Source organism: Heliangelus exortis, chromosome 1 (genome assembly GCF_036169615.1).
Source record: "Heliangelus exortis chromosome 1, bHelExo1.hap1, whole genome shotgun sequence".
In the NCBI taxonomy this organism is placed as follows: Eukaryota; Metazoa; Chordata; class Aves; order Apodiformes; family Trochilidae; genus Heliangelus; species Heliangelus exortis.
The window spans coordinates 152,690,123-152,714,205 of NC_092422.1; the positions used below are offsets into that span (position 1 = coordinate 152,690,123).

Sequence of the window (24,083 nt, forward strand, 5' to 3'; positions counted from 1 at the left end):
TCTTTCTTGATCACAGACTATAAGGATTTGGGCCTATGAAGACAACCAGCGCATATCTTTGTAGGCGGTGCTTGCTTTTTCAAAACAATAAGGTGTTTGTAGAGTTAAGATAATGTGACATGCTTTTTCCTTTGAGAACACTTAATTTTTCCAGGTTTTTTTAAAGTTCAGCTGGGACTACTGCATTGAAAGTCTATCTTCTGCTGTGTATGTCATCTCATAACTAGTCGTAAGGAGAAATGTAGGACCTGAGAGGCCTTGTAGCTCTGCCCAAAGAAGTCATAGACCTCATTACAAGTGCCAGTGCTACACTCCTCCAAGCAGCTGACATTTGATGACTGTCATTCAGGAACACAATGATAAATACAATTCTCTTGCTTTACAGGCATATTTGGCCTCTTCTGGTACACAGTTACAGCCTGAAGGCTCAAAGTATGTGCCCATCCTGTTGCAGGGGACCAGCATTTGTTCCACACACAGAAACAGATGCACCCTGTTTTCCTTTAGTGTTTCCCTTGGATCAGTGACCAATGTCTTTAGGGTCTGTCAATAGGATTACGTTTTTTGAGATGCAGAATGCATTTCAGTTGGCTGGAGCACGATGTGCTTCACCCAGAGAAAAGGCACACCACTAGCAACACCAATGCAGGGATTTTCCAAGCCTCTTCCAGCCTTCTGAGCAGCTCCTCTGGTGCCCAAAGGGTTACAGGGCATGTCCCTTGGTGATTGCAGCAGAGGAGTCAAGGAGGCTGATCCTTCATTTACACTGAGAACTTCTGGCTGTTATAAGGAGGCGTTAAAAGGGAATATAAATTTAACTTATTTCAAGTCAACTTTTAATCCTCTTTGTACTGTCAGAACAATATAGTGAAGACATCTTTGCTTAAATAAAAATGAACAGGGCTCAGCACTGAAGGAATTCCAGCTTTGGAGTGTCTGTATTGTAAATATTTTTTTCTGAATACAATACCAAGTGCCTCGCAAAGCAGCTGAGCCAGAAGATAGATGCTGTTTTCCTTCTCTCTTTTTGTGCTATCTCAGTGTCAAATACTTCTTGCTGTTGCTTCCAGAACTTCTTAAGATCTGCCATTGAGGCTTTTGACTGTATCCATGCTTGTTTGCACTTTGGTTTTGCAGCACTGATTCCTGGAACAACTCAATTCTGATGACAATCACGAAGAGCAGGTCCTTCTCCACCTCCTACACCATGTCTTCTACCAACCACCTGAATGCCAAAAGGCAGAGCCGGCAAGGTGAGTGGGAATCTGGGGCTCTCTCAGCCTCACTCAGCTGCTTCTCTGTGACCAGCACTTACAGCTGCTTTTAATCTCTGTCCAATCTGTGTCTTTTCTGGGTTTTTTCTATCCATATAGGTAGGATTATTTCCCTTGCTTAAAAACCAAAACCCCATGGCTTAAAATACTGTAGCTCATAGTGATGCCATTGTAAATGTTTTGACTTTTATGGTTGATGGAGGTAAGTCATGACATCATGTAGCAAGTGCAGTGTATTAAATCATGTTGTGATTTATGTCCATGTAATTCCCTGGGCTGAGAACAGTGTTTTATATAGCATTTGTTAAGATTAACTGTGTATCTTGCCTGACTGAGATTAGCAGAACCTGCTAATGCCATTCAGAGCTGTAAGCAGCAACTGACTCATCTTATACAAACATATCCAAGATGAGCCATTATAACTCAGAGGTCTATCTCTGTGTATTTATTATTGAAAAAGACCAGGTAGTTCTTATGGATTTTTAGGGATGTGAAGTATGGGGCTTCTTACTCAGATTTTTGGGCCTTTTAAAAAATTACTCCTTTTAACTGGGGAAAAATGACTTCTTAACTGAAAAGTGCAATATTACAGCTGTGAAGCAGTCTTAATGCACAGTAATGTGGTTCTCTTGCCTGTACAAATGCAGAATAAAGTAATGCTTGCCCATGCTTTAACTTGCAATTAAAAATTACCACAAGGCCTTTCTTTTTGAAATCAGCCTGTTCTTTTTCCAAACGTGGAATTACATTGAGGTAACATTACTCAGAGATATTGGCCACCCAGACTTCAGATAGAAATTGATAGATGCTTGAAGCATCTCTGAGAATCTCAATTTAGAGCTGGGCTTGAAGATGGGGCTGCACAATTATTCTGCATATCTAGAACCATCACATTGCATCTCTTTTTCAAACTGTAGAATTTATATAATGTCCTCTTGTACAGCAGCTGCTTTGTTATACCACAGTGAAGATTAAGTAACTCAATATCATCTTAAAAAGATAATAGGCACATAGGCAAATGAATGCAACTAAACCTGGGATATAATGGAGATACAGTATCGAGAATCCAGGAATTTGATATAGAACAAACCAAATCTTACTTGGACTTGCGTTTTTCAGATATCAATCCATTAACTTAAAAGGGGGAGTGTGTGTTTAATGTTCAGTATTTGGACAACAACACTTAACAACCCCATCAGTCAGTTTTACATTTAGTCTCTTCTTCCAGAAAGTGCTAGCAGTCATATCTTTAGCACAAATACATGAGCTTCTCTGTGATGGAAAGCCCCATTCCATCACAAGCAATTCCTAAGAACAGTGGTTGACAAGAATAAAAATTTTGGCTCAGCATTTTATGCAGAAGTTTAATATTTCAATGGTTTAGACTGTATCAAATCATGCATTTTTAATTAGTATTTGTTTAATGTTTCAACTGAAGCACTGCATCAATTTGCAATAGTTAATACAAATTATTTTTCTGTATATTACCTCCACTGGCAATAAATAATAATTCTTGTTAGAAGTTGCTAAGTTAAATCTGCTAGTGTACAAAATATGTCTTTAATTAAAAGATTTAAACATTTTAAAATTATGCTAACCATACTTATTTTGGCAAAATTCTGAGGTAAACTCAAGTGATTTTTATATGTAATTTTGCATCACATTCAAGGTACTGTTTTACAACTTCAAACCTGCACATGTGTAAAACTTCTGGTGTACCCAAGCAGATGGATGTTCTTGAGAGAAATCTCCCTGTATTGTTACTCTTCTTTTATCTCAATTGTTGAAAATTCCTTGCTCTAGCAATATACGTTTTCTCTCACTTTTACCAATAAATGGTTAAACATTGGATTACTGAAAATCTTTTCTTTTTTTTTTTTCCCAGTAAACTTATTTAATTTTGGTTACCTACCTTGGCAAATTAATTTTTAAATAAAACCCACAACGAAATATATTTTAGGAGACAGGCTGCCAGACTAGCAGTAGAAAGCCACCTGTGATTAGAAATGTTATAGTAAAAATTACCATTTAAAATGCCAGGACTTGCTTTAAATTGTTGAAAGCTGACCATATATATAGTATTCTCTAATAGTCATGAAGATTACCTGGTAACATATAGTTCAAAATCAGATAATAATCCAACTCAATACCCTGTGCAATTAACAGCCTGCAAAATGCTTTTGAAGACATATTTTTGTTGGATGGAGAGCAGATATCTCAAAGGATTAGTAAATGTGAAACAGAGACTTTCTGTATTTTAGAGCATTTTCCATATGTCATGGCCATCTGATAACTTCTTAATTGCTCTGTAGGCTTCTGATCTCAAGACTAGGGTAATATCCTAGTTGTGGTCATTGAATTAAGACAGTAACACATACCACATGTATTGCTGGAGAAATACCTTAAGCAAAACTTAGAAGATGTTTGATATCCCAAAATTACAGTATAGTAACTGTCAGAGATTATGTTTAACTCTTGGATTGCCAACAGAAAAACATATTTTAACCTCATTGCAGTAAGTTTTTATCAAAAAAAAAAAAACAAAACCCAAACAAAAAAACCCCAAAACAAACCAAATAAACAAATGAAAAAGCAAACAACACAGGATCTGCACGAATATATCCTGTTTAGTGTTTTGTAAATTTGTATCAACATATTGCCTTATTCTAAGAACATATTGCCTTATTCTGGAACACATCTGTATATGGACATTATTCAAACATAAAATCATTTAAAGTTCCTAAGCTCTGTATATCATTTGGCTTTGAAGGTGGGCATGGGAAATGAAGTCAGGCTGAGTTCTTACCAACTTCAGAACAGGTGATAAGTCAATTCACATGCATTTTTAGATAGTTAATGCTTGCTCCTCTGCCCTTGGTTGTGGAGGGAACCTTTTTAGCTAAGACTAGAAAATGTAAATTAGATTCAAAAAGAAAGCAGGATTTTGTCTCAAACACTGGGCTGTCTGATGCACTTCATTTTGGCAGTGGTGCTCAGAGAGAATGAGACAGAGAGAACTGTATCTTAGTAGTGCTTGAACAGGTGGATCTTGTCAGTTTCTGATCCATTAGCTCAGGGGTTCAGAACCATGTGGTACAATTGGTTGCACATCTACTATAGTGGGCAACACGTACTAAAAAACAAACTCAGGCTCCACAAGATCTGAATTCTGTGAAGAATGCAGAAATGGCACCGTAAGTGCAATTTTATATTTTCATATAAAGTATGACTACTGAAAATTGCTTTTTTTGTTTGTTTGTTTATTGCTAGTCTTCACATTTGCAGGCATTTTAATTTGCTGGCAGTGTAGCTAGGTCTTTCTTATCCCTGCATTACAGAAGAATACCATGAAGCACAGAGAAATTACAGATGGGTCTGGTAACTGCCTGTTTGGGTTTGGTGTTAGCACATTGATACCAATAGTCATGACACCAACTCATGCCTTTGATTTCATGCCTGGCAGTTAGTGCATCAGGGAGAATATGCTTCATGGTTTGAACCAGATCTTTAGGAGGTAGAGGTGGCTGAAGCTCAGAGTAGAAGTGGGCTTGGCTCAGAGTAGAGGGTGGGTTTTCTTTTATTTTTCCATTTGAAAGCTATGTTGGCAGCTCTGCATCTCAAGAGGAGCAGTTCAGCCCAGTAAACTCATGCAGCCATCTTTCACTTGTGTTAATTGACAAGACTTTTCTCTTGCCAGGTATCCCACCAAATATTTCACCTCTCACCTCCCCATGCCATTCACCGATTCAGGGAACTCCTGCCACAAGTCCTACCGGAAAAACATCTTCTGTGTCATTTCCAGACTCTACAGATATTGATACCAAGCAAGGCTTAAAGCCACACAAAGTCTTAACTTCTACTCAGAGTGCACCTACCCTCTCAGACCCTATTATCAGCCCCTCTGTCATCTGCAGCAGGTAAGACAGTAATTTGACATGCACTGCAATCATTTCATATTGTCCTCACAAGCAAGCTCTTTTCAGCCCATGTGCAGGTTTTTCTGATTTGGTGGGTATTGTGTATTGATATTTCACAGAATCACAGATATCTCATCATATCTAAGCAGTTCCTAGTGTATGAGTAATCATGTAGATTCATGCTATAAAGTGTTTTTAAAGTGCAAGGTCTTTAGCTTCAGGAATAGCTTTTAGTCGTGTCAGATGCAGTTTTGATTCCTAAATAATATCTTCATCAATTACTTCCAGATCCTTTTGTGTTAACAACTTGTGTTTCTCATGCCATGCCCTTAACATGAACAGTCACTTTCCGGTCACAGGCCAAGTCTTTCGTAGCAGGCACCAGATGTTTGATAGAAAAATCTAATTGCTGCAATTTAAAAGCTGCTGGCCCATTGCCTTCTGATAAAGGTGTGCCAAAAATGCACACCTTCAGGCAAAAATGCCTGAAGACTATGTCATTTTCATGTCTCAGAAGGAGTGGATTCTGTCCACTATAGACAGGGACAGATTATGTAGCATTGGGACTTTTTTCAGAAATCAGCCTGTAGCCAAGTTCTTTCTACTGATAAGAGTTTCAGTGACTTCATTTAATTTCACACTATAAGTAGTGATTATTAGATTATGCAGACCTGATCTGCAAAATCAGCCTTTTGGAAAGAAAATTGTTCTGCTTATCTTCTCAGTTGCTAAATTAGATTACTGCAGTTTGCAATATTTGTCCAGTTCATAATAATGGGAAACAGTGGTATTTAGAAGCTTGTTCTAGTGCAGTGTCAAGGTTGCCTTACTCATCAGATGTCACTTTTGGTCATAGTAACGAGTGGTTTGTGATTATTGGCTGGCTAGTGGACAGCAAGTCATCGGAGGATGCATTAAATGTTAGCAAGTTTTACTATCTTTGGAAATAGTTTTTCATTTCTGACTTCAGTCATGTGCCTTCAATGTTTCTCAGCGTGCTGCGTGCGGGCCTAGGAAGTGGGTGTGAGAAATTCCAAATCAAGGCTGTGAATTTGCTCTAGGGAGTCATCCTCACTGGAGCTCAGGCTAGGATCCTGCCAGGCTTTTGAGATGTGTTTAGGTGACTAAATAGTGACTAAGTAGAATCTAAGTGCTTTTAACATTTTTCCAAAGGTATTTGAAAACTGAGTTTTGCATGTGTTAATTTGAAATGAAACTATATTACACATAAGGAACATGCTTAATGTGCTACTGTCTTATTAAGCTGTGCGTTTGTTATTACTTTGACAAAATCTTATTAATTTAGCCAGTAACAATTATCACTGGAAACTTCCTATTACAGTTATATAAAAAATGTCAAAAAAAAATCAATGTAAGGTTGTTGTTGATAGTAATAAGATCAAATTTCTTAATATGTGTAGTATTTAATTTCAGTGTAATAATAGGTAAAATGCTTATTAGCACATGTAGCTACTGTCTTATGTGATCTAGGTAGGTACCATAGCATAATTAGGTTCTTCATTTCCTTTTTTTCAAATGCTTAGACTGTCTAAGCATTAGAAATAGTTACATTGCTGGCACAGAATTTCCCATTGGTTATTTGAAACAAACACATTATTTAAAATAAAATGCAATGACTGTTAATAGACTTGGCATACTCTATTACTAAAAATCACTGTTCCTTTCACATCCATTTAAAAAACTCACAAGCACTGCCACATTTCTAGCCATTAGTATATGGAGATGACATACCCACAGATACAAGCTGAACCACCTGCACATAAATAAGGTACCACTTAGTAATGTAAGCACAATTAAATAAAAAAATTTTAAAAAAAGGAAATTCAATGGTTAGACAAACAGAGAGAGGTAAATGAATAATCAGTGGAAATAAATCTTTTAATGTTTGAGCTTTCACAGTGTAAATTGCTAGTCCTTGTAAATTGGTATGAAGAATACTCCTAAATTTACTGCCAAAAATCTGCCTTGCTAGGAAATAATACCAAATCAGCAAAGCTCTGTCACCACCAAACTAATTCCTCCCCCAACAACAACAAAAGAGGAATTGAACTCTGTAATGGGTTCAGTACTTTAAATCAGATTGACCCAGGTCTTGGCATTGATGTCAGTTTTACTGTACTTTTTGTTGGGTTTTTTTCACTTACAAAATTAAATGTGGTAGGACAGCAGATTTTGGAAACTGGATTGAACAGGCTTATGTATCAGGAAATGATGTTAAAATAACCTGTAAATAATAATTATTAAGTCTTCTTAGTGTATGAGGCAGGAATCCTGTGGAAAAAATGTTTAACAGTCCTGTGATTAAAAAGTGTACTATTATGCCCACACATGAAAGGGATTGAATTAAAGTTGCATGGGCATGTTAGCTTCTGACATAGAACAGATTTCAAGTGTTCCACTATGTAGCCCAGTAATTTTTTGTTTTTAATATAGTGCTTTATATGAACCATACATATTTAAATCAGTGTGAATTTGCATATGTTCTAGGAGTTACACTCATAATAATGCAAACACCTTGTAGCATTGCAACCAATCAAAGGTTCTCTTTCTCTTTTGAATTTTGGCTTGTAAACATTGACCATATGGAAACCACAAGGAAGGTGGGCGAGAGAAAAAAATACTTTTTTTCTCATCTCTTTATAAAACTGAGTGATACAAGATTTATTTGCTTGGCTATGTACTGCAAGTATCATTGTATACAGATTTGTATTTTTATTTAAAATGCTTTCAGGAATTCATTATGTTTGCAAGGCTCCAAGAATACCAAGCTCCAGAATATTTTGGATGACCCAGTCAAAAGCCATCTGGTGTAGGATTTCAGCAATTTTTATATGGTGAACTTACATTCGTGCAACATTTCTAGTACAAAATTCAAGAAATCAAATTGCTTTGTAAAGGCTGTTGTATATGAGATATTCCACAAAATACTGACTCAAGCCAGAAAAAGAATTGCTAAAATGTCAATTTTTCATTAACAGTTGTTCATATAGTACTACTAAATAAGGCTTTAGATCTGTTAAGTTCTCTCGTCTTTTCATGAACTCATTGTCCCTTCAGGTCCTGGCTTAATCATATTGGGACACTGTAATCTGAAATGTTCCAACTGGTATTGAATTCATGTTTAGGGCTTAAAGAGGAATTGCACACAAGGAATAAAGCATTTTAATGGAATAGAAGAGCCAGTCATTTGGAAAGACCAAGACATTGTGATCCCTCCCATAATGTCTTTCTGTTCTGGAAATGTTGAAGCAAACTCTCTCTTCTGATTTCATCGCTAGATGTCTGGATGCCAGATCACTCACTTCATATTCTCTCCAAAACACCCCCTTGGTTTGATGTGTTTGGTATGTTGTCACTGAACTAGTGGCAAAATACCTTTTCCCTCCTTAAGATGAACATATTCAAGTTTAAATAAGAAAAGGAGAGTGAAGCCACATCATGATTGTGTTCACATTGAATAAGATTGTATGGCACTGACATATTTTAAGAATTTTAATTCATGTCTGTGGAGCAGCTGTAATACAAAACCAGGGGATTTTTTTTTTTTTTTTTGTACTGATAAACTTAGAGAATTTAAAAATTAATTTAAAAAATATATATAGTTTAATACTGGCAACACATACTTAATGGTGATGGCCACTTACTCTGAAGTCTCTGTATTTTTGTTTTTCAACATTCCTGACTTCCAATAAAAATTCAACTTGCTCTCGTAATTTTGGCAGGAAAATACCAAAGCTTATAGTGTGTGATATAATCTTACACTGTCAGCAGGAAATCATTGTACCTAGGACTGTCTAGTTGCATTATTTTTTATGTTCTGTGTATGTCTTGATTTATTACAGCTGTGGCAGACCCTATAACCAAATAGAAGCTGGTGATGGGACACTAAGTAGAAATGATGGTACCACACACACTCTGAACAGAACAGGTAATTCTTTGTCCATCAAACACTCCTCATCTCTTAATATTCAATAATCATTTATGAAACAGTGGATATGCCTGTCTGTCGTAAAAGGAGAGCATACGTGAGTGAAACTATTCATATTGTCTTTGAGGATTCTTTCCTTTTTTGGTGTACAGTGTGCAAAATCCCAATGAATAGAGTTAAAACATAAAGGAAATGAAGTTTCCCTCATCTAACCTGGACAGCTCAAATAGCAGTCCTCAAAATTTTTCTCACTCTTCAGTCCCCGATCCCGTTTTTTGCACTCTGCAGGGCTGCAGGGCTTTGATACCTGTGGACAGATTGCCTGATTTTGGACCTCGCCAAGGCGCACATATGTATTATGAGTCAGAGATCCTGTTGCTATTATTCAGAAGGTCACAGGATGACTTTCATGTCATCCTTGCTGGTCACACAACAAGTTCTGTGATTTGTGTTGCAGATGATCCTGCACAAGCCACTTCTGACTATGAGACCAACAACAGCGATAGCAGCGATATCGTACAAAACGATGATGAGACGGAGTGCTCCAAGGAGCAGGCACGGAAGGGATCCGTCTGTAGGACCTACACACCTGAGACCATCATTCTGCATCCCTTGATACCACCTGAGGTACCAAAAAAAATCCAACCCCCCCACAGAAAAAAACCTAAGGCTGTAAGGAACTATTAAAATGCGTGAGACTTGCTAAGCGTTTGCCATTTCTGAATTATTAACCATCTCTTTTGATGAATAAATATAAGTTTCTGGATCTGGATCTGGGCTTTTCTGAAATACTTGGCCTTCTGTGTTATAGCGTTGCCTTTAAAGGGAATGGATTGGAAGGAACATATCTTCTCAGACTGCCAGCATGTTATGTAGTTTTTCTGTTCAGTCACTTCAGCATCTCACTGGCCTCACCGTCCTGGCTATCGTGTACAAAGGTCCTTATTTTAAAATAAATTAACATTTGTCTGAGGGTGCTGCATGATATTATTGTTGGTGTATGTCTTGAACATAAGAATATACTAGTATGATGAACAAGTTCTAGTCTTCTCATCATTACTGAATTCGGCTTTAAGCTGAGATGTAAAGGGAAAGCTTTGTTCAGTTAATTTTTCCACAACTGTTGTGCAACTGAATTAATAAATTTAAGTTGGCAGGGGCTCTTGAAAAAATAACTGTAATTTATTGGAGCTGGGCAAGCTGAGAGAAGGCATCTTTCTTGTGATATTTTTGCACTTACTCATCTACAGTTTCTCAGTGACAATAGTGAAATTGAAAGTATACAGGGAGAAATGTAAAAGGAGGGTTACAACCCATCTTCTATTGCAGTCCTAAGAAACAGGTAGGTTTCAGTTTAACAAGTGCAAGCTGTCACTTGGACCAAGCTCCACTGGCCATGTTATATTGTAATTACCATATGGGTCCTGATGCTGCAACAGAAACAACATTTTTCCCTCTGCACTGCAGCAAATTTTACAATGAAGAGAGTCTTCCCCAGAAATGAATGAATGATTGCCATGAATGAATGAATGAATGGATGAGAAAGAGACTGATGTTTCATATACAGAATTTTCTCTTCATTCAAGTGCAACAAATTATAAAGGAGAGAGACTAGCTACAGGGCTGGTAGAAATGGGGACATCTCCATTGAGCTGAGTAAAGTACCACTGACTTGCAGATGATGCTAATATGACTTTAGTTTTTAAGAGCATAAATTTTTGCATGAGATGCTTCACAGAACTAAAAATACTCTTTATTCTGATTTCTGGCATAGGACAAACCTGTACTTGCTCCTGAGCCCCTGGTTATGGACAACTTGGATCCCCTGATGGAACAGCTAAATAGTTGGAACTTCCCAATCTTTGATTTGGTAGAAAAAATCGGAAAGAAATGTGGTCGGATTCTCAGTCAGGTGAGAAGGACATATATAGTCTGCAATGACTGGCTAGATTGTCAACAGATTTAAACAAAATAGTGTAAAGACCCATTATCCAGTGAATTATGATCACTGACACCTAATTCAAAGTTGAAAATATGAAGTCCATCTCATTACATTCTTTACTTTTAAACTTCTATATTTTTAAATTTTGCACACACCTATTTTACTTGCTTCTTTCTGCCAATGAGTTTACACAAACCTTTCTCAATGCTCTCTCAGTTTTACAGTCAGCACTTTGATAGTAGATTGATATTGTTCCTAAATGAAGGGCACAAGAGAATCTGAGAGAACCTACTATCACTTTACAAGATATTATGTAGTGAGAACTGCTGGAAAAAAAAGAAACTATGTTAATTGGTATAATATGGGACAATTAGCACACCCCCTGCCCCAAGCACAGAGGTTAATATGTTAGGCAGACCTCAGTGCAGCCAGCTCCAGAGAATGCTGTATCAAATCTTGGTCCCTTGGTGATGAGCTGTTCCTCAGCTAAATTCAATTATCCAGTAGTCAACCAGGAAAACCACGGCATGAATTCAAATGTATTCTGTGGTCTGCCTTTTTATTGTTCTGTAGCTATGTTTAAAACAGCCTGCCAGCTCTCTAGACCAGTTTTAGAGAAACAGGCAGACTATGGCTAGACATGAATATCGATATCAATTCAGTTATGACTATTGAGATACTTCTGGGCTGGACAGTGGGCTTGTGGTTAAAATGCACTTCTAGATTTTATTGGTCACGTTGTTTTCTAATAGCACAGAATGGTAACAGAATGTAAAATGAAACACAAGGGAAAACAAAACTTTTTTTAATGGCAAAGCCAACAGTTTGGATGAGCCAAAATTTGTTCTTGTTTTACATGGTTAACTGTATAGGTTCTAAGCATTTTACCAAGTTGCATGGAGTTTTGTACCTCTCAAGACTATTTCCCTGTGCCTCCATCTATATATACACTAAAGCTCCACGCTGTTTCCCAAAATCTGCTTTTTACACAGGTTCTGAGCAGCTTATTCATTTTGCAGTGCCACAAAATGAGGCATGCAAATTAAAATAGAGAAGCTTTAATAAGTAATATTTGTTATCAAAATTTAATATTTTCTGTAACATAAAATATAGATCCCTTAATGCTTTCTCCCATATACTCAGATCTGTCTAACAAGATTGTTTCCAGAAATAAGAGAATTAAAATAAATAAATCTTTTTATCCAGAAAAAAAGTATTGTCTTTTTCTTGTATAATTTTTAAATCCTGGAATATTATAGACAAAGGAAAACAAAAGCTCTAATGATTTATTCTCTGTATTTTGCCATGAAATGGACTCATCCATTAAAAATAAGTAAATTAACAAGCTTAATTAACTGTTTGCCTTGGTAAGTTAAATTTATGAGATGGAACAAAGCAGAGTTGACATGTGCCTCTAGGGTAGCATTCATTTTAGAAAGCAAATGCTAGCTTAGAATCTTTAAAGCTGCTTGAGATGTCTCTTTCGTTTTGGAATGTTGAATTGATTTAGACATTAAAAAAAACCAAAACCAAACAAAAAAAAACCCCCAGCAAACAAAGCGACCCCAAAGCAGTCAGCAGCCATAAAAGCATCTGTGCAAAGTACAGTGGCAAACACTCTAAATTTGGCACTAAAAATATGATTTTAAGAGGAAGTTACATACCAGTCTCATTTCAGAAAGGAACAGCAGAGGTCTCCAACTGAGCTGATGCTTCACCACAAGCCATAAAGTCAGATAATGTCTTCAATCACACTAAACACTCTTCCATCTCCTATAAAATGAAAACCAGTGGAAGAGAAACTTCTTTGCCTTGGAAAGCAAAAGAAATGAAAAAAGAATAGTCTGAGGTCAAGTTTTCTCTTCAGCTTTTATTACTGGCCCCATAGAGACCAGAAATGCTGGTGGTGCTCTATGTTCTCAGCACCCGAGGAGCTTTGAGTGAGGGGGTGGCATCACTGCAGTCTGGGTGAGTTGGTCCCTGCATGGTGCCAAGAGGAGTGTTTGGTCACCTCATTATCATGCATAGCTTCTGCAGAAAGAAAGTTCAGCAGTTATATGAAGGAATAAGGGAAATCTGTCCTTGTGGATGGGATATTCCTGGGATCAGCCACCCTTGTGAGAACTTTGATTTGTTAGAGCCAGAGACTGGGTGCCAACACTTAAAAGAAACAAGTATTTGAAGAAAGCAAAGGCAAAAGGCAAATAAACAAATGCAAGAAGGTTGCCTGTAAACAAGTAGGAAGGAGTAGGACTGTTGGGAACAACTAGCTTGTCTGTTTGGCTGTGCAGCCACATCCCTATGGAAATGCAAGAAATATCTGCACCTACTGCTGGATCAGGTGTGCTTGAGAAAATACTACCCGAAAAGTGGGGTTTTCATGGGACAATTCAACTGAATGATTCTTAAATCTAATTTTTATGAGTTCTTCTGGTCTCTAGCAGCATGGTTGTTCTTCATTTTGCAGGTATCATACAGGCTTTTTGAAGACATGGGGCTGTTTGAAACCTTTAAAATACCAGTGAGGGAATTCATGAACTACTTTCATGCCTTGGAATGTGGATACCGAGAGATCCCTTGTAAGTAAAAATTCCCAGCAGATGTGGGGGCTTCTGTGAAGTTTTGGGTATTGTCCACACACTTTGTTATTGAAACCTTTCTTCTGTAATTGTAACAGCTTTACTTTTGTTCTGCTGTATCATGACCACTTGGATGGCTCTCTAGCCAGAGGCTGGTGGTGAACACCCATCTCCCATCTTTTCTCTCATTGCATTTGATGTTTCATGCTGTTTCATAATAATTAATGGCAACTTCTGGCAAGCCTGAAACCATATTAGGCTACTATGGGTACAAAGAACTGTTTCCTGATTGTGCAAGCATGTCCAGTGCCCCAGTTGGTGTTTATTGAAACATTTGCCCCCATAAACAATTTGTAGTTTTACTACGCAACTAAAGGAGATAAGCTTTGCAAAGCAGAAAAGAATAAGCTACATGGAATCATAGAAAGTTAGGGGTTGGAAGGGACCTCAAAAGATCATCTAGTCCAACCCCCCCCTGCCAAAGCAGAGTCACTTACAGCAGGTCACCTAGGAATCTGTCCAGGTGGGCTTTGAATGTTTCCAGGGAAGGAGACTCCACAACCTCCCTGGGCAGCCTGTTCCAGTGCTCTGTCACCTTCACGGGGAAAAAATTCTTCCTCATAGTTATACAGAACTGCCTGTGCTCCAGTTTATAACCATTGCCCCTTGTCCTATTGTTAGTCACCCCTGAGAAAAGCTTGACTTGAAACAGATGAGCGCATCCTGTTCTGCAACTACAGCTCAGCTGGTATTTTTCAGTGTGAATCATTTATTCACTGAAAACCTGCTTTCAGTCATCCCTAAAGCATTTACTAATTCAAATAAAATTTACCAAACCACTTCCACTCCTGATTTTAGGTGTAAACAAAGCCAGCATCTGCCTCTAGCACTGGAGTGTAGGGTCAGCAAGATGGTGATGTTTCCTCTGCCAGAACCAGGGAAATACAGGCTGGTGGCTCCTGCCCCACTGATGGCAGACATTAGAAATAAATTTCTCCTAATGAGAGATACATATCATCTCCAGTCCTGATGGGTATCCTAATTCTTGACCATTATCTTCATAATACAGTCTAGTTCTTCCCCTGTTCCCATCAAGCCTGTTCCAGCATTTGGTTTGCCAATGAGAAGACTCATGACTGATTAGCATTAGCAAGGTGTCACCAACTAAAATGACTCATTATCTAGAGATGTAGCCAGTCCCTGTGAGTTTTAGAGATGGGGGTGACCTAGAAGTGGAGTCCCAAATTTCTGTGCTTAGTCCTCTGAAATGTATCTTTCCAGAACTGCAGCAGCAGAAATGTAGCCACAGCATATGATTCACATTAGGAAATTTTTGTTTTTTTTTTAATTTAGCTAGCCACTATAGAAGTTACCTCTGCTCTGCCAAAAATTACCCTGAATCACAATCTGAAATGCTTGTCCTTCAGTGGTTTAACCCCAGATGTAAGCTTTGGTCCTGGTGCAGCAAAGCATTCCCCCTCTTTCAGCATTGTTGTTGCTTTTTTTTGCTAGTGTATATTTAGATGGTGCTTTCTGTGTGATTCTTTTTCAGCCAGTTTTGTTGACTTTGGGATACTTTATCTGGCCTTGAAGGACCTTATGATATGAGCTATGGGATAGCTTTCATCTCTCAATTCTGTAAAGAGAGCTTGTGGTAAGGCAGATTACAGGATCCAGGGCCTGGATTCTTATCTCTGGGCAGAAAACTGAAGAAAGAACCTTATTTAATTGGGTAGTGTGCATGTATCCTGAGTTTGATTTTTTTTTTTTTTTTTTTTTTTTTTTTTTTTTTTGTAGTGCAGCTTCTAGCACAGAACCTACTTTTGCTCAAGCACAGTCAGTAAGTGATACCTGACTTGCATTTAGAAAGCAGGTGAAATCTGTCTACTAAAGCAGATGAGATTTTCCCATTAGTTTCATTGAATCAGAGGTTAACAATACATATTTACCCAGTGGCATTTAACTAGGTAAAAGGAACCATTGGAGGATTGGAGTTGCATAGCTCAGGCCACTTGTTTAACACTTTCTTTGCAAAGTTTCCTACATTGCAGATCCCACTCCTTCTCAGCTGCTTTTTTTCTTCACTGGTGTGAGTCATACCATTCAACTTTAGTAAAGGAGACACTGAGCATTTGCAGAATACAGATGTTTTTCATGCTTGTGACAGTGTTTGATTTCTCTGCTGGATTGACTACTACATGATACCCACTAGATGGTGCTGATTTCCCTCTGTCGGAAACATCCTTCATATTTAATAGCAGGGTCCTTTGCTTTGTAACACAGATCACAACAGAATCCATGCAACTGATGTTCTCCATGCTGTTTGGTACCTTACTACTCAACCCATCCCAGGACTCCCAACTGTGATTAATGACCATGGGTCAGCAAGCGATTCAGGTATATTTAAAGGTGGAAGTATGTATGTTGTGTTTTTAAAGTTTTTGTTGGGGAATTTGCTGTAAGAAAGCCAACAACTGAGGACTGTGTGCAGTACTTGTTATTATATAGACCTTTAATTTCAGTAGCACATTGGATGTTGAAGGAGTTAAGGTGTGTTTATGTGACTTTGAAGAAAAAGGAATTGGTCCTCCAGAACCTAACACTTTATTTTTAATGATGTGTAGGTTCAAGTCTTTGTGGTCACCAATAACAGCAGATGTTTGTTACCATTTTTTTTTACAGTATATTTGTTTCCAGGAAAACTGCATGAGTAGTGCTTTTCCATGCTGCTTTAGACACGTTGTAGACTTTTAAATCCCTGCATTGTTTTGCTATCACAAATAAGGGGACATGTAGGTAGTGCCATGCTCTTGCTGCTGCTTGGCTGTTGTGAAGTTTTCCTTTGCCTTCCTTTGCTGTCTGCAAAGAAGGAGACTTGTTACCATTTTGCAGTTGCTTTGCAGGACTACTTGTCTTCTATTTTATGATTGCTCCTTACAAGAAGCTATTCATACTGCATTTTAATCTTAACTTCTCCAGGTTCAGCTATAGCACTGTCTATAGCACTAGCTATAGAGGACCTGTCAGTATTTTGTGGGAGCATTGAGGGAAAATCAGGAGTTTGTTCTGCTTTAGCTTTTTTTGTTGATGTTTGTGTGGCACATATATATATATAATCTTTGAAACTCTTCACAAGGTTTTAGTGGCATGAGGAGTATCTTGTTCCAGGAAAATTTTAGTTGCAAGGATAGACAGAAACTTTGCAGGTGAGGTGAGATGGGTGGAATGAAAGGGGTTGAGTTTGGGGGCTTTCTGGTGTTTGTTGTTTGAAAGACATTGTCCAGCTGCATGTAAGATCTGTTCAAGCAGATTAAGTTAGCACAGCATCTCACTCAGTATCTGCCTCTGAGTGGCATGTTCAAGCTGCTTCAGAAAGAGGCTGTTAAGAGGAGTATCAGCAAAGATCCAGAGTCCTTTGGTTTGGAAAACATACACTGTATTTGAACTAATAAATGTGAGTCCATTGCTTTAAGGACTGTTAGAGTTTCATAGATTAATCTATATGATAAAGCACTTAAGGGAAAGAGTGGGAGGATCAAGTACAGAATAAAGGTTCTGCATAGCCATAAATCTATGGCTTATTGCTAGTAACTTACATAGTTTGAGGACAGACTCTGCTGGACGGCTTGAAGATCCCCAGGTTGGATCAGAACTTGTTCCTTTCCATTTCTGTGCCTTATTGCACTGGATCAGGTGTACAATACCAGAAAGATTTCAGGTCAGGATGTGTTCACTCTTCTCTTATGCGCTGTAATTTTGCTTCTTCTCATCCTGCACTGTTGCTTCGGTTTCAGTAAGACACTGAAAAAGCGGTAAGGATTTTATTTCTTTATTTCTGCTCAGATTCTGACAGTGGAATCACTCATGGCCATATGGGTTATGTGTTTTCGAAGACATACACACCTACAGATGACAGCTATGGATGCCTAGCTGGCAACATCCCTGCCCTTGAACTGATGGCTCTTTATGTAGCTGCAGCCATGCATGATTATGATCATCCAGGAAGGACCAATGCCTTTTTGGTAGCAACAAGTGCTCCTCAGGTAAATGAATCTCAAGCAGCATTGCTGTTAAGTTTGGAAGGTCTCTGTTAACAGCTTCTCCTTGCCAGTGGCGCCTGTTGCTTCTCTGAAACAGAATTCTACCAAATATTTTAACACAGCTTATTCAAGTGACAGAAATAATCACTTCACTTGGGAATTACTGGTAAGAAACTTCTTACACACCCTCACCAACCGCAGTTAAGGGAAGTACTGATAAAATGTGTCTGTGAAGAAGAAGCTAAAGCTCTGCTGACTGATATAGAATCTTTTACTGTGGAATAAGGAAAGAATTATTCTAACCAGCAAGGCACGGAAACATTAAAATAAAATTTAAAAAACCCACCACCACCTGCCTGTACATTTCACAGTGCACCATGCATGTTTGTGCTTGATCATAACAAATTTTCTGTTGTTCTTGTAGAATTTGAGCAGATGCAGGCTTTTATGAATCTATTTTTACACTATGCTTCCATCAAGGTAGGGGTGTCTGTATAAAATAATCTTAGCTTTGTAAATGATGAATTGAGACTTACCTAAGGTTACACAGAAGTTGCTGCCAAAGCTGGGAGTTGAATTCAAGAATTCTGAGTCACTGTTTATTGACTTCACCATGAGATCATCTTTCCTTACTTTACACAGCTGACCTGCCTGGCTTCAGCATATTGTGCTGAAAAGCATTTCTATGGACAAGGAAAGAAAAAAAAATGGTTTGATGGTGAGAAGTCAGGAAGGGATGCAGAAATTCCACATTTCCTCCCCAACCTGGATCCAGACTTCCTCTCTTACCAAGAGCAAGAACTTGCTCTGTGTCATTTTCTGTCTATAAACTGATAGTAATACATGTCATCCTTGCAACATCTGTCTGTCATTGAGAATTTTGATACTCTGGCCAGGTAAATAGATTGAGAGAAGATTGAATAGTATGCTAATCTAAATCTATTTTAAGGAGTGCTATAGCATTTTGGTTGTAAAAATCAACAAGGAAAGTTAAATGCTTAGCCTGCATGTATTGTCCCTAGCATGGAAATAAATTCATAGGGAAAAAGTAAAATTCATCTTGGGTTTGTTTTGTTGGGTTTTTTTGGTTTTGTTGTTTATTTGTTCTTCTTTTTTTTGCTTTTTTAAGAAGTCTGCTAGGACCTGAAATTTGCAGAATTTTATTTTGCACCTAGGGGTTTTTTAATTCTTTTTCATGAGAAGCAATATCAGCTTCCATTAATGGTAAAGTACTGCTGTATTAAAAACCTGCCCTTAGGAGTTGTGCCCAAATAACAGGAGATACCTATCTCACATGCTTGCTGTGCAGTTAGGCAAGATGGGCTGTAAAGCTGAGTTCCTTCAGCAACTCTGGGGCAAAGAATAATTCTATACTTTAGGAAAGGACTGAATTTTTCCATCCCTAAATGACAGAAAAATATCATTGAAGTGAAAAGCCACTGGAACACAGGAGCATGTATTTCTGTGAAAAGTTAAAATTTGTATCTGTTTTACATAAAAGCATATTTGCAAACGCTTTTCTTTCCTTAAACCAGAACTGTCAAAACACTGAATCCTGCTGAAGTGGGGAGATTTCCAGGATGGTTGTTGTTGTTGTCCCATAAAGTCTGTTTTCTAGATGCTACTTTGGTTTCTTTGCCATCGCAAAGAGGGTTTTGGTAAAGATTTAAGCAATTTTTTATTTTAGCAGTGAGAAACGTGTCAGTCTGTGTCCTGTCAGGTTTAAAACTGGAATTTCACTTGTTCCTCTTCTTCAATTTTCTTCACTTGTTCCTCTTTTCAATTCTTCCTCTATGGGCAGAATTGCCAGGTGCAAACACCAAAGATAATAATCTCGGTTAAGCGAGTTTAGTTCTGAGGTACAGGAAAGCACACACCTATAGTGTTTTAGTTGTTAATTTGTGGGCTGAAACAGAAAAATGTATTGTTATCTGATGCCATTCAGTCATGAACCAGAGATGTCTGAGAATGAAAAACCCAGATTTTCCAAACTGATCTTTCAATAAATCTTCACCACCACAAAAGTTCAAGTATCTGCTGCTAGTCCTGCCAAAACCACATCTTCAGACCTTGAGAAGTTCTTTAAAAAAAACCCAAACAAATCAATCAAACCTGAACCTCCATCATGCCTCGTCCCCACGTTATTTCTTCATTGCAGTGTTTCTTTTGCTAAAGGGGTTTCTCAGCTTTCAACTTCCCACGTTGCTTTCACAGGCAGTGCTGTACAATGACCGCTCCGTCCTGGAGAACCACCACGCTGCTGCTGCCTGGAACCTTTTCATGTCAAGGCCAGAGTACAACTTCTTGGTCAACCTTGACCATGTGGAGTTCAAGCATTTCCGCTTCCTTGTCATTGAGGCAATTTTGGCTACTGACCTGAAGAAACACTTTGATTTTGTTGCCAAATTCAATGCCAAGGTAAGGAGATTGGTTCGGGTTACTGGTGGAGGGTCAGAAAAGATTGTAGGGCTTGGTAGCATCAGAGTGAACAAGCCAGAAAGGCTGCTGTGTTGCTCTTTCTTCTCAATGTCCTTCTGTCTGCTGTAAAACATTCTGTTAAGCAGTAATCTGTCACTTCTGCTACTTTTTACTTCTTCAAATTAAAGGGCAACGCCTTTTTTCTTATATATGTTTAAGTTTTTTCTGAAAGTGATTTAAGGCTGGACTATTCGATTGTAAATCCCTCTTACACTCTATTTTTGTCATTGTTTTTGTGTTCACTTGCTTGTTAGACCTGTTAGCAAAGCACTAACAGAAAAAAATCAAAGGTGTTATCAAGTTTCCATAACAACTAAATACTTGATGAGAACTTTCATTGGCTTAATCATGCTGTTATATTATCAAAGCACAGAAATCGTAACAATTTTGTAATTCTAATTGCAAATGCAATGGAAGCATGATCTTTATTTCCTCCTTTGCTTCAAATGAGTAAACCCCAGAGAAAGGCCACTCAACATCTTTCCTGAATGCTCTATTCAATCAGTATACTGATAACACTGGAAAATTATTCTTAGAAATTATTGTACACTTTGAAACAAACTTAGTAGAAATTAGCATCTGTGAAGTAACTTTAATAAACTCCATTGTCCATCAAGGATTTTGGCATGTTGCCCAGATGATACCTACTTTTTGAGCTAGTACTGCCTTCTTTTTCCTTGTGAGAAACATACGAAGTGTGGTGCGTTTCTCATTCAGGACCAGCTGTTTTGGTGACCATAGATAAAATGTTTTCTTGTGGTATTGTGTAGAATGGGCCCTTATCCTGAAATTTTCAAGCTTCCAGATGCATGACTTATTATTCTTCCATTTTCCTGTAACACATATCTCTCTGCTAGGCCTTAAGAAGCTGAAAAAAAAGCCTTAAGTTGTGGTGCCAGGTAGACAGAGAAGTGATCTGCAGATTCTCAAAAGTTTGAATTCCTTTTACACCCCTATTAGTCATGACCCAATACCTCCTGTAGTATTGTGAGGATTTCTTTAGGTCTTAATTTTAAACTCTGGGATCACTTTTCCTTGCCTAATCTTCTTTTGAAGTGTGCAACAGTATTGGCAGATTCTCATCTCTCAGGGCTAGAATGATGATAAAGCATGAGGAATTTAGGCTGTCTGAATACATCCTTTAAAATTGACAGTTTGGACCAAAACCTTCACTTCTGTGAACCTAAGTAAGGAATATAAAAAAAAACCTCAGACTAAACTAGTGATTACTGTGGCTTTATCACAGATATTAGCTGTTTTAACTGGGGAAGAGGGCAGTCTTGACCAAATGTAAATTGTGGATATTGAAAACTGAATTTATCTTAAAATCTATCAGGCTGGACAACAGTAGGTGGAACCACTGTGGTGACTGCGTAAGGTGATAGTCTAGACACTGCAGATAAATAGGAGAACAGTGATATATCATGTTCCACCAGCTCATTATAGATTTGTAAGGATATATCTTAACCTCCTTCTCCTTATTGCTGAATATTCAAGTTCTCATGTATGGAATAAAAAGGGGAGGAGAAGACAAACATATTAAGCAGTGCTTGTGGTTGAGCCTGGCTTTCCCAGAGTAATCACTGACTTAGAAAGAGATTATTTATGTTTGGTCAGCAAAAACTCTTTTATACTAGAATGGTCTCAGAGGGCATATCTGAGTTGTTTGTATATGGGTGGTGTGACAGCACCCTTCAAACAGGCACATTTGCTAAATACTAATTTCTCATAATTTGTGTCAATGTTGATTGTTTTTCTCATATTTCTTTTAACTCATTGCTCTACAGATGACTGCAAATTCAACCTCGAGTTAGCTCACCTGCTTAGACCTGTGATTTTGTTAAATAGCTAAATTTACTGTAAGATGTCCCAGGAATCAATTTCCTCTGTGGATGCATTCTTTCATCCAGGATTATTGTCATGGTTTTCCTTTTTCTGTCTACTAGGTGAATGATGATGTTGGAATTGACTGGACTAATGAGAACGACCGCTTGCTGGTTTGCCAAATGTGTATTAAATTGGCTGACATCAATGGGCCTGCAAAGTGCAAAGATTTGCATCTGCAGTGGACAGAAGGCATTGTCAATGAGTTTTATGAACAGGTAAATAAATGCATGTCCAAAGTCCTGCCTGCTAGTTGGAAGTCCCACAGCATGCTAGTGCTGGTGAAGAGTGAATATCATGGAGAACATGGGTAAAGGGAATGGCAAGGGTCACACCAGTGAATCTTTTTGCTGGATCAGTAAAAGTCCAGTTGTCACTGAAGCTTCTATGATCTGTCCTCAAAGACCTCTGAAGATGGGGTTTCTGCAGAGTTAATTGTTGCAGTCTGGCACTATCCTTTTAGTGGTCATGGCTTCCTTTCCTCTTTTTTCTGTGGGCAGTCATCATATCTCCCTTTCTGTCATCTTTAGTGCAAACTATCTTGCATCCTTCCTCCAATGTCTTTTGAAGACAGCAGCTTGTTTTCATTGCTCTCCTCTGCAGTTTCTGCAGGTGGCTCACATTTCTGTTGACATATGTTCTCCAAAGCTGGACACAACATCCTTGTTGAGGTATTCAAAACAGAGCAGAGGAATTACTTTTTCTCCCTGTGATCCAATCTCTGTTCTCACAGAACCTTTATGCACTAAGCATGACTAACATTGACTTCCAGACTTCCAGACTAACCAGAGCTGCTTCATACACATTGATCCAGACTCCTACTTTATTTTCTATGACAGCACTTTCAGCCTTCAGAAGGTTTATCAGCACAACTGCAAACTGCACTAATTATGCAAGGTTCAGCTGATGGTAGCATGAGGAAGGAGGACAGCCACAGATTGATTTACAAGTATCTGGGAATACAGCCAGGAACTGCTCCTCTCTTGCCAGGTGTAAGGGAGCCCTCAATTGAACCTTTCCTCATTATAACCCTGCCCAGTGCAAGGGACAGAGCTGTTCCCACACTATTCCTCTGTTTCCTGAGTGGGAATACATTTTGAATGCGCTGCTTATTCTAAGCTCCTCATCTTGTCTTTTTGAGGTGGAGTGAGCAGACTCAGTCACTGATACAGACCCACCACAGACTGCCTGGGGAGGCTGTGCAGTAAACTGAGATCATGGACTAAACCCTTTTAAACTCTTTTCGTCTACCCTTAAATTTACTGTACTTAAAGTTTAGAAAGAAAGAAAGAAAAAAAAAAAGATAGGATTTTCTGCTGCTGCCTTCTGGAGTATAGAAAGAAAGGGGAAAAGAGACAAAATACAGGCATTGACTAGAAGCTCCTTCATTTATTTCAGATCTCCTGAGAAAAAAAAAACAATGACCCTTACATATATTACATGTACATTTAGTTTCATTTTTCTTTTCCTTTTTTCTTAAAGACAATGGGTCCCCAAACAACAATGGTCAACCTTCATCTCCCAAATTTTCTTTCAAGAAATGTTTTCTTTAATATTTGTCTGTTATCATTACAACTCTTCCAACAAATTGTCCATCACTTAATTTTGGTGATGGTCATAGCTTATGTGAATGCCTACGGCATGCAGACAAAAGCTATTAGTCAGGTACAAGATATGATTAGTCAGGTACATGATATGACTCCCTCCATCAGTCAGAAAGATGTTCTACTTATGTTTTTGTGCTGCTGGAAGCAGCTCCAAAGGACTATCGGGGATTAATGTTCTTCTAATCTTGTAATTAATAAATAAATACATAAAAATTAAGATTTATCCTCTCTACAAAATTTAATTCGGAACAACACATCTGTTGATTTTTTTAAGGACATTCCTTTTGGCATGGGGATTGTTGGCACTTGTATTTGAACTCTTGGCTTGCAAATTCTAAGAGATCAGGCAGTCAGTAAGACTTCAGAGGCTTTGCTTTTGATCTTGTTTTAATAGATGTCTATTCATTTTATTG

The 24,083-nt window shown here is 38.1% G+C and overlaps 1 protein-coding gene across 3 annotated transcripts in view; it reads left to right on the forward strand.

The window, feature by feature from the left end:
• Positions 1 to 24,083, forward strand: part of PDE3A (phosphodiesterase 3A) — a 242,807-nt gene that overhangs the window by 209,222 nt on the left and 9,502 nt on the right. The window contains exons 5-14 of one of the 3 annotated variants that reach the window (XM_071733051.1): positions 1,138 to 1,253; positions 4,969 to 5,191; positions 9,055 to 9,140; positions 9,598 to 9,767; positions 10,915 to 11,052; positions 13,550 to 13,661; positions 15,945 to 16,058; positions 17,505 to 17,704; positions 19,916 to 20,119; positions 22,126 to 22,281. In XM_071733051.1, coding sequence (XP_071589152.1) covers positions 1,138 to 1,253; positions 4,969 to 5,191; positions 9,055 to 9,140; positions 9,598 to 9,767; positions 10,915 to 11,052; positions 13,550 to 13,661; positions 15,945 to 16,058; positions 17,505 to 17,704; positions 19,916 to 20,119; positions 22,126 to 22,281 — 1,519 coding nt within the window. The remainder of the gene's footprint in view (positions 1 to 1,137; positions 1,254 to 4,968; positions 5,192 to 9,054; positions 9,141 to 9,597; positions 9,768 to 10,914; positions 11,053 to 13,549; positions 13,662 to 15,944; positions 16,059 to 17,504; positions 17,705 to 19,915; positions 20,120 to 22,125; positions 22,282 to 24,083) is intronic. The other 2 variants (XM_071733052.1, XM_071733053.1) reach the window with 2 other exon arrangements.